General features: G+C 33.7%; 1 protein-coding gene across 1 annotated transcript in view; it reads right to left on the bottom strand.

Moving 5' to 3' along the window:
* Window positions 1–2,502: 2,502 nt before the first annotated feature.
* Window positions 2,503–11,155, bottom strand: part of CSMD1 (CUB and Sushi multiple domains 1) — a 1,378,384-nt gene continuing 1,369,731 nt past the window's right edge. Inside the window, exons 65-66 of the mRNA XM_078149151.1 lie at window positions 8,131–8,263; window positions 2,503–6,064 (exon numbers count right to left, since the gene is read on the bottom strand). Coding sequence (XP_078005277.1) covers window positions 5,905–6,064; window positions 8,131–8,263 — 293 coding nt within the window. The 3' untranslated portion in view covers window positions 2,503–5,904. The remainder of the gene's footprint in view (window positions 6,065–8,130; window positions 8,264–11,155) is intronic.

Here is an 11,155-nt window from a genome sequence, read left to right as displayed (position 1 = left end):
ACTCCTTTGCAGTATCTTCATCCAGGCCATGTCCCCTGACCATTGGTAGGAGGTCCCATAGTTCTGTCCTGGGCTCTCTTGTCTTCTATGCTGATGCTATTTTACTTTATGACTTTATAAACATCAATGGATTCAAGTATTATCTCTAAGATGATAATTCTCAAATCTACTTCTTCAACCCAAACCTCTATACTGACCTTTACTCTCACATCTCCAACCACCTATTGGACATTTTGCAATGAAAACCACAAACTCAATATGTCTAAAACTGAACTCTACCTTTCTTCCCCAAACCTCCCCTCTTCCAAACTTATTTATTATTATGTATGGCAATACCATCTTTCCAGTTACCCAGGTTTACACTTCTCGTATTCAATGACTCCTTACTCTCATTCCCCATATCCAATCAAACGCAAAGGCCTGTCAATTTTACTTTCGTAATATCTCATGCATATGCCCCTTTTTCTCCTCTAACATTGCTACCGCTCTAGTGCAGGCCCATATCATCTCATGCCTGGACTATTGCAACAGCCTCCTCGCTCTAATCTGTCCTCCACTCAACTATGAATGTGATCTCTTATTCCTAAAGCACAGATCTGATTGTGTTATCCTCCTAGTCAATAATGTCAGTAACTCCCTATTAATTTCATGATCAAATATAAAATCATCTGTTTGGTATTAGAAGCTCTTCATAACTTGGTCCCTCTCTACCTTTCCCAGCTTCTTATACTTTATATTTCCCTATGTACTCTGCAATCCACCACTGACCTCCTTTCTGTTCTTTGCACAAGATCCCATCTTCCAACTCTGGGCATTTTTACTGGCTGTGCTTCATATCTGTAATGCTGTACCTTATAATGATCTCTGGCTATTGCCTTTCCTGGCTTCTTTTAAGTTTCAGATAAAAATCCAACCTTTTACAGGAAGCCTTTCCTTATCTCCCTTAATTCGAATGCCTTCCCTCTGTTAATTACCTCCAATTCATATAGCTTGCTTGTACATAGTTGTTTGCATGTTGTCTTTCCCCGTTAAACTGTGAGCTCTTTGAGGGCAGGAAGTGAGGTTTTTTTTTTTGGTCTTTCTTTGTATCCTCAACACTTAGTACAATGCTTGAAATATAATAATTGCTAAATATGTTTGTTGACTTACTGGTTGACTCTGGTCTTCAATTTCCTCCTCCGTATAACAGAGATTTGACCAGAATAGGTGAAGCATAATACTCTCAGTTTCTGAATACGTAAGCCTATATACATGTGTGTTCGTGTATGTATTTATACATTTACACATGTATACATATGTATAAAACAAACACACATGTGTGTACATGTGTGTCTATATGTGTATATATACACAGATATGTTATATTGCCTATGTGTCCAATATATGTATTTGTTTATGTTATAAAACATTTGATTATTTTTTCAGTGTTCTTCTGCTAGTATTTCAGTATGACTTGCAAAAAGACCCAAGGATCAGTTCTTCATCCAACTGAATCCCAGGAAGTAAATGCAATAAATTATTTATCATCTGGAATCCTAGTTCTTTAGGGCAGTTTGATATCCATTTTGAAAGATGGTATGCAAAGATGGATGGAGCTAAATCTTTAAATTGAGGGAAGTGAAACAACTATTTTTTACTTAGAAATCACAGTGAAACTATTTGTGTTATTGGCTATCTTTTCATTTTGTGATAACTTGACTCTCAGGAAAATTAGTATATCATTCCATTCAACTGCTAGACACTGAGCTTAATGGGTCACTGAGGCCTTGTAAAGCATTCTTTCCCCTCTTACCACAGATATGAATAGGGAACAACTGGGTCCAAATTTTAAAGGCAATATGAGTTAATCATTTCAGTGAAGCCCTCCTAAAATAGGATATTTGTGATGATTTGTTAAATATATTTACATTTTTCTTATGTGGGGCATAACATTTTTCAAGATTTTAGAAGTTCACAGATGGTTCACAGAATCTTCAGCAAAAACAAGCAAAAAGCCAAACCTAGATGCTTTTTTTTTTGAGGGAATCAAGCAGTCATTTTTCAGCAAAGCACTTTAGAATTTGTTATAATAATAACCGACTCCTTTGTGAGAAAACCTCCAAGTCCATTAGGAATATATCACAACTGTAATTATTTTCTCATAAGTATTAAAACAATATTTAGGCACAATGGTCAATATTTTCCCAATACTCATTTTTCCCACTTTGACAAAGACTGCTTTCACCAAAATGTCAGTTCTTTCTAACCCTACACTTGAAAGTCTGATACTTTATAAAAGAAAAAAATTTGTTCTTTGTTAAGCAATCTAGTCATTTCAATTAGTTTGTAGACCAAATGAATTTTCTTCTAACACACACACACACACACACACACACACACACACACACACACAAGTACATACATCCTCTATTGTGTAAGTCAAGAAAATAATTTAGGAACCAAAAAAATCACCCAAAAGATGGAAATCTAAAATTAAATATTTAATTAGAACTTTGATTTTGCTTTCAAGGTAGGTGGCATTGCACAGGCTATATTACACTCTTTTTATATATATTTTTCATTTTTATTATTTTTTTGCCAAAAAGATATTGTTCATTTAACAGGCCACTTGAATATTAATACATGTGTAATAGGATTGGAACTGAAAATCAGCTAGAGATGGTACATTTTACATTATTGGGAAATTACATTTTTATTGTAAAAACATGTATTTTTTAACAATTTACCTACATTAATCAAAAAATTACAGCATATTTAATAATTTTACAAATTCTTCATAAAAAATATATCTCTGTACAAAAAGTTCTTTTGCACCTACTTCATGTCAGCAGCATGTAGTGAAATGACAGGATGGATTACTGGGAATGAAGATGGGATTGACTTGATCGTAATGCCAGCGTTCTTTTTTCCCCTTTTATAATAGCTTTGTGTTGTTGTCTGTTTACAAAATATCTTACAGAAGAAAAAAAAAATTATTGCAGCTAGCCTGGAGAAAGGCAAGATGTGTGGAACAAGCAGCAGCTTTAAACAGCTTTGAAGCATATAACCTGTTTTAGCATGTTGTTCCCCCCCCCCATAGAATCTGGTCAACTTTAGGGAAGTCTTGTCTAGATACCTCAGCAAGCATATTTCCTGACTTTTGGATCAGTATCCCTTAAAGATCTCTCAGGAGACTGGGTAAAGAACTGAAAACACAGCCTACAGAAAAACTGTAGGTAAAATTCTCACAAGGGAATTAGAAAGTAAAAGTTAGATCTTTAAAAATGCTCAGAATTTGTAACTAAAGAGAAATCTGAGTTGTATACACACACATACACACATTCACTCACATACGTTCATACATTCTGTCATCTAATACATAATTTCTTTTATCTATCTCCTGCCATCTAAGAATTCATTTATATTATCTACCAACAAGTCAGGAGTGTGGGAGCAGAAAGCTTCTGTTCAGGCTCTGAAGTCAGCATTTTGCACCTTGTTTGAATGACTCCAGCTTAGATATATACATTTTATATATGTGTGTGTATATATATATATATACACACACACACACATATATATCTATGTGTGTATATATATATATATATATATACACACATACATACACATATATAATATATAGATATATCTATATCTATATATGTATATACATAGTATGTGTGTGTGTGTGTATGTATGTGTGTGTATGTGTGTGTGTGTATGACTGAGTGTGTATATGTGTATGGTAACCTTGTTCTCACTTGTACAGAAAATCCACACCACCAAAGGTTCTGATAATATTAATCTATGGGTCAGTCACTCAATTCTATGTCCTATTGATGTTATCCATTCTGTTGAGAGATACTGAGAGATGACGCAAACTCCAGAGGTGCTATCAACTCAGACATTTGTTCAGAGAATACACTGTATTCATAACAGTTTTTTTTTTTTACCAGCAAAACTGAAATGCAAAATAAAACTGGAAGAGATCCACTTGGTCTCCTTAAAAGTATATGCCCTTTCAATAAAGAGCAAGCACTCAGATGCCCTATGACTGAAAGCATTGAAGCAAAATGCCTATCTTTTTTTTTAAACCTTGACATTTTTTCAAACCTCATTTTCATACCTTGAAGCTATGCTTTTAATGGACTAATACTTAAAATCTTATAATAGTTTGATAATGGTCTAGTACTGTGTAGTATACAAAGCATGTACTTAAGAAACCTTTGTTGAATTGAATTGACTATAAATCCCCTGTCAAACAAAAGACCATTTAGAAACAATATTTCCCATTTCCATTACTTCCAATTAGGAATTCAGGGAAGGGGCTTTTCAGCGTGTGAAATTTAAATGTTAAGAACTTAAAAACACAAAACTTAAAAGTTTGTAATCATTTTATCAAAATATAGAAATCAATGCTAATGAACAGTCATCTTGAACTTCAGACCCATACACACATTCAATTTTTCCCCTGCCTTCATATTGTGGTTTTGTCCCCTTTGAATTTCATAAGAAGCATTATTTATCCTTTAATTCATAATTCATCTACATGGATTCCTGTGACTTCAAAACCATTATATTTTCTTTTCAACTGGGGGATTACAAAGCATGAAGCAGAGATGTGGTTAATAAAAAAAAATTATGTGAACCAACGTCAGCAGTGTTGCTTTTTTCCCTCAAAATAAAAAAAAAACTGGAGTATTTTGATACTGACAATTCCCACTGGGTTCTGTGTGCTAGCAGACTATATTGTCTTTCATGCAATATCAAAAAATGATGCCCCGTCAAAAGGAAGAATGGCCGTAATGTAAAAGGGAAGACTGTATTGTGAGCTAAATCTCACAGGTTTTGTGAGCTATCTAAAATAAATTACTATTCACATTTTTACACGGCAGGCAGCAATTGCTGCCAACCCCCCTGCTGTTAAATAGGATGATACTGAAAATAAGTGACTGACAATGGTACAATCAGAAGGAAAAAAAAATACTGGAAGTGAAGGTGGACTTTTTTTTTCTCCCTTTGTTGACATGCCCAATGGTTTTATCTATATAAATGGAGTCAAAAAAACTTGAATAAAAGTAAACCCAAAAATCTATTCGGTATCACATTTCTTTTCAAACTTGTGCCAAATGTGGGGAATATTTTCTAACAGGTCAACAAAAAACTGACCATGGAATGCTGAGCTTGACAATGTGAAATAATGCTTATATACAATGGACAGTGTGTAGAAACCCTGTATACATAGTTTGTATCAGAATTTTAGTCATTCAGAACACACTAGTGCAAAAAATTGTGCATCAAAAATTCTGCAATACAACAGCTGACTGGGAAATTTGCAGACTGCCCTATGTATGAACATTGGAGACATACGGTGAGTTTGTCCAACTGCAAGAGCATCTCAGCGATGTCACCAACAAAGCATTTGTAGGTGTGTGCATCTACCAGAAAGTTTTTTTCTCTTTTAGGAAAGCTTTTTTTTTCTTCAGAACATTTCTGTTCATGGGGATTAAAACAAAACAAAACAAAACCAAAAACATACTGTGGTGCTCTTGTTTTGTTATGGCACCCAAAGGATATATCCAAGTGCCCAAAAGATTGCATTGAAAGGCATCCCAGTCACATACGAATATGAAAGTCTGAGGCATTAAGTATGACAAATTGGCATGACTTGGCAGTCTTCCTTAAATGTGCCTTGATTTCAAGCAGACGCAGCCAAGCACTTTTAATCTACTTTCAAGGATGAAGATGGTGTCTTTGATTTGATCCCCAGAAGACTCTGACTGCATGTATATGCCAGGAGAAGATGTTCAAGATTACCGCAGCGAAGCCAAGAGTAGAAGGGAGAGTGGTATATGGCACCAAAGGAATTACTGCTTGTCCATCAGAGGTATGGCTATGAATCAGTCATTTTGGGGGCACTGAAGGCTATACCACTGTACAAACTGTGTTCAGAGTTGTGTCAAACCTCACAGCTTTTGCCTCTGTGGGTTTTAAGTTTGTATCATACATAGGATTTTCAAATGAAGCTTGTCCATTACTGTTTTCATGTCCAGCATAGCCATTATACTGTACTTTTGGTCTTGTTCTGAAGAGGAAGAGGAGGGAGAAAAGGAATTAATAGTTGAAAACTCAGCATTAAGATAAATTTTTTTGTTTTGGCTAGGCAATGGGATTAAGTGACTTGTCCAGGTCACACAGCTAGAAAGGGTTACGTGTCTGAGGTTAGATTTGAACTCAGGTCCTCCTGAATCCAGGGCCAATGTTCTATACACTGTACCACCTAGCTGCCCCCAGGACAAACATTTTATGTGTCATAATAATACTATATGTTAAAGTCAGGATAAGCAGTTCATGGAGAGAGCACAACACACCTGAGATTAGTTACAATAGGAATATTATAGGATAATGGAATCATAAGCTTAGAGTTAAAAATGATCTTGCAGAACATCTAATCTAATGGTTCTCAAACTTTTTGGTTTCAGGTTGCCTTTATACTCTTAAAAATTACTGAGGGCCCCAATGAGCTTTCGTTTATTTGGCTTATGTATACATACTTATATTTTTATTCAGGTCTCAACAGTTACTGTATTTGAAACTAAAGCTGCAATTTCACTAGTTTGGATGTTTTACTTTATTTTTCTTTCATTTACTTACTTAGTTATTTATTTAATCCCTACTTTTATTCTTTCTTTTTCCTCCTTTCAGTTAAATGGTTAGTTAAGAATATTCCCTCTTCTCTCAAACTTCTTTTATTTAGTAGTTTTCTTTCTACTATAAGTTTCCAAGTTTTTCTTTGTTTCATTTTTCTTCACTAATTCTCTTCCTTTTAGATTATTCAGAAATTGTATTATTAAATTAAGGGACTACATCCTTATTCATTCCTTTTTTTAATATCTTTTTTTGTGTTCATCATGGGCTTAAAGTTTCTGAAATATAAGGTTTGATTTCCACCTTCAAATTAATTTCTATGTTATTGCCTTTATAGACTGCGCTCCCATTTCTCACACTTAGAAATACCAATTAATGAGGACAAAAAAAGGGAATCATAAAAATCAAAGGTTTAGAATTATATTTATTCTAGACAAATTTTGTGTTAAATGCTCAACTCAAATTATTAAATATTTAGCTTCATTTTCCTCCTCTGACTTCTATGAGTATTAAAACAAACCTCAAGAAGTCATGGAGAGAAAGACATTCTTACTCTGTAACATTTTAAATTCTCTGGTAAAATGGAACCATATTATTGGGTTTTTATACTACATCAGGGGTTCTTAAGCTAGGTCAATTAACTTCATTTATTTTTTAATTTTAAATATTTTGATATTTTTATTTCAATATAATTGGTTTCTTTTGTATCTTATGTATTTTATTGTAAGCATTTAAAAACATTATTCTGATAAGCAGTTCATAGGCTTCATCAAACTGCCAAAGAAATCTATCACACACACACACACACACACACACAACACACACACACACACACACACACACACACACGGTCCTTTAAAAAAAAAAACTGTCAGAATTGCCTGGGGCACTGAGAAATTAAGTGACTTTCCTAGCATCACCAAGCCAATATTTTTCAGAGGGAACCTGACTTTGAAGTCTTTTCTCTGTTCATTATGTCAGACTATCACATCATAGTACTATACTAGTATCTATTTAAAAACAAAAAAAATTATCCAGTAAAATAGCTCATAAAAATCAAGGAAACTTAGAGTTAAAAGTAAACTTAGAGGCCATCTGATATGACATCTCCACTGGGAGTATGAAATCCTCTTCTACAATAGCCACAACATCTGGGCATTTAGCTCCTGCTTGAATAAAACCCATGAGAAAGCGCTCATTATTCTTTTCTTTTTTAGAAACTCCTAGTTACTTTAAAAAAAAATTCTTCTTTCATTACATTCAGTCTAATTAACCACAAAGATTCAGCAGTGTTTCTTTCATAATCTGTTGGCTTTCTTCTCTTAACTATGTATTGTTTGGAGTTGGTCAACTGGCTTTGTAGGTTGGAGAACTACTTATATCATTTTAATATAAGAAGAAGATATTGCTGAAATATTAAAATTATATACAGTAATAATAATTTGTTAGAAAGGTGACACAGTTACATTCTCAAAGATTTGACCATGATGCTTTATACAATACCTGTGTTTGTAGAGGTAAAATGCAAAACCTGATAAAATGAGCGCAAAGAATGGAACTAGAATGGCAGCTGCAACAGAACTGCTATTTGTGCCATAATAATGATTTGAAGAATCAGGATCTATACTTAAAGGACCTGAAAAAGGAAAAGAAAAAAATCTTTAATGTACAATTATGAAAAAAATCAGCTAAGAAATTAAAATTTTTAATGATCAACTCTGGTAAGCTTCTAAAAACTCTATAATCTGGCCTCAACTTTACTTCCCATATTCTCTGTATATTAATTCCCCTTACCTATTCTGAAAGCCACCTAAACTGGGCTTTTCTCTGTTCTTTACAAATGATATTACATCTCCAGTTTCTTTACCTTTTAACTGGCCATCCACCATGCTTGGAATACAGTTCCTTCTCAGTTTAGTCATAGCACTACTATTCTATACCACTACCTTATATATGGCATCTTTCCTGCTACCTCTAACTTCCAAACAATTGCCTCCTAAACAACCTTGTATTTCACTACATTATATTTATTTGTATTCTATTTGTTCTTATATATTGGTATTTTTAATTTGTCATTTACTCTGTTGGAACATGAACTCTTTGAGAACAGAGATTTGTTTGATTCATCATGTTTGAATCTCTAGGATCTAACACTGAATCTAGCAAATAGCAGGCTCTCAATAAATACTTGATTGATTGGCTGACATATAGAATAAGAGCATTTAGAGCTGAAAGACAAGTTAAAGATCATCCAGTCCAAGTCTGAAATTTCATAAATGAGGACAATTGAGGAAGACCAGAAAAACTAAATGACTGGCTTCTGGTAACAAAAACAGTAAGAAAGCTGAGGTTCAAACCCAGGTTTCTTTAATAATCTTGGGAATACTCTTTTCACTACATTCTGGCTACCTTTATGATACATTACTAAAATGTACAATAAAGATCATTGGATAAGAGGTTCAGAATATAAAAATTGCCCAAATAGGAAGGCACTGAGGAGTGCAAAAACATTTCTTAAAGTTTCTGACTAGTTTCTAATAATGTGAAATGACTTCAGTTCACATCAAAGGGAACTGTTTAACATAAATTAAGTGGATTTCTTCTGTGAAACCATTATAATCAAACTAGAAATCAACCTCATTTGAATGAGTCAGACCATCTTGCAGGAGGCTGCCCCATGTGAAATCAATTTTCAATTTGGCAGAAAGCAAAAATATAGTAAAGGATCATGATTTAGCTGATGCAGCTAATGTGAAGGAGATGAAATTAGGTCACAGAGTCAATTAAAATAAAAGCAGAAGATCATTGTTGAAATTTAGTGGTTTGGAAATGAGAAGGATTTATTTTCTGTGCTACCTCTACTCCCAATTGCTTATAAATAATAGAGAGGCAAGGTAGTGTAGTAGAAAGAGTAATAAACCCAAAGTCAGAAGACCTAAGTCCAGGTTCTGCTTTTGATAATTACTAGTTTTGGGGGGCAGCTATGTGGCACAGTGTATAGAGTTCTGGCCTTGGAGTCAGGAGGACCTGAGTTCAAATCCAGCCTCAGACACTTAACACTCATTAGCTGTGTGACCCTGGGCAAGTCACTTAACCCCATAGCCTCACAAAAAAAAGAAAGAAATAAAGAAAGATAATTACTAGTTTTAAAAATGCTTTCTAATCTGTGATCAGACTGTTTCATTTCAGATTCCTTTATAGGCCCAGAGGTCTTTTGTTATTACTAGCCATGTAACCACAAAGGATAAATCATTTAACCTTTAAAGGCTCATTTTGCTCATCATTAAAACACAAAAAGGCAAAACAGTGATTTTGCTGCAGTCTTTTTTTACAACTAAGTTTAAAAACAAAATAAAACATGCTCACTCCATCACCAAAACTCACTTCTGAAGTTTAAAGATCTATTCAATAGACATGTTTATGCCCCAAATGTATATATTTTCACTTCTTTATTTTCTTTTACAAATCACAATGCTTAGCATTATGATTACTTAACAAATCACTATAATTTTGAAGGAAACTTGGTAATCTGCTAATCCAGTAGAATATTCAAGTCGGCATTTTAATAACAGCATTGGGAATCATAATCTAGATTTTATTCTCTTAGTAGTTCTTAAATTCCTCTTTTTGGATTTCAGTTGTTGGAATTATCCAGATGAGGCTATATTTACATACTGTTAGGCATATATGGGGCACTGTATATACATACATACATATATGTATATATATATATATATATATGTATATATATACATGCAAAGTTGTCAGATCTACTTGATTAAAATTGCCCATTTTCTCTATATGTGAGATATATATATATATGTATATATATATATGTATATATATATATATATAAAATATATATAGTTAAAAATTAAAGGGTAAAATACATAATATTGGAGACAAGTTAATTTCACCCTAAAATATGTTTTAAAATCATATGGCCATATGCGAACCTTTGCATTGGAATTTATTATTCATACATTAAATAAATATGCATTCATTCATTCCCCATTCAAGAGCCATTTCTTATGTGTATTGTGTTTACAGTAATTTGCTTGGTGCTGAGGCAAATATAGCAATAATTGAGATAAAACCTTTGTCCTCCTGGAATTTAGACTCTATAAGATGAGAAGGAATATAAAACATTTACAAGCATGCAAGACTGAGATTTTGTTAGATCCAAGACCTCATCTCTGTGGAAACTTCCCCATAAGACAAGCACCTAAGGCACACTTTTCCATAGCTACACACACCACCTGTGGGTAGAATGGGCATATAGAATGACACATGTGGGCAGCAAACAATCACAGATTCAACAACTCCCTGCTCTTTTGAACATGATCTCATAAGTTATGCCTCTTGGATATGGAAAACCTGAGATAGCATTTAAAAGAACTGTTAGTCCATGACATCATCAGTGAATTCAGCAGTCTATAATAATTACAGAGGTGATAGAAAGGCTTTAGATGTGTGTAGAATAGTAGACCTTTAACAAGAGAACTACCGTAGAGCAGTTTGCCTTCAT

This window comes from Phascolarctos cinereus, unplaced genomic scaffold (genome assembly GCF_003287225.1).
Source record: "Phascolarctos cinereus isolate Bilbo 61053 unplaced genomic scaffold, phaCin_HiC Scaffold_2;HRSCAF=192, whole genome shotgun sequence".
Classification (NCBI taxonomy): domain Eukaryota; kingdom Metazoa; phylum Chordata; class Mammalia; order Diprotodontia; family Phascolarctidae; genus Phascolarctos; species Phascolarctos cinereus.
The sequence above is the reverse complement of the archived record's forward strand: the minus strand, read 5'-3'. Positions and strand labels throughout refer to the sequence as shown.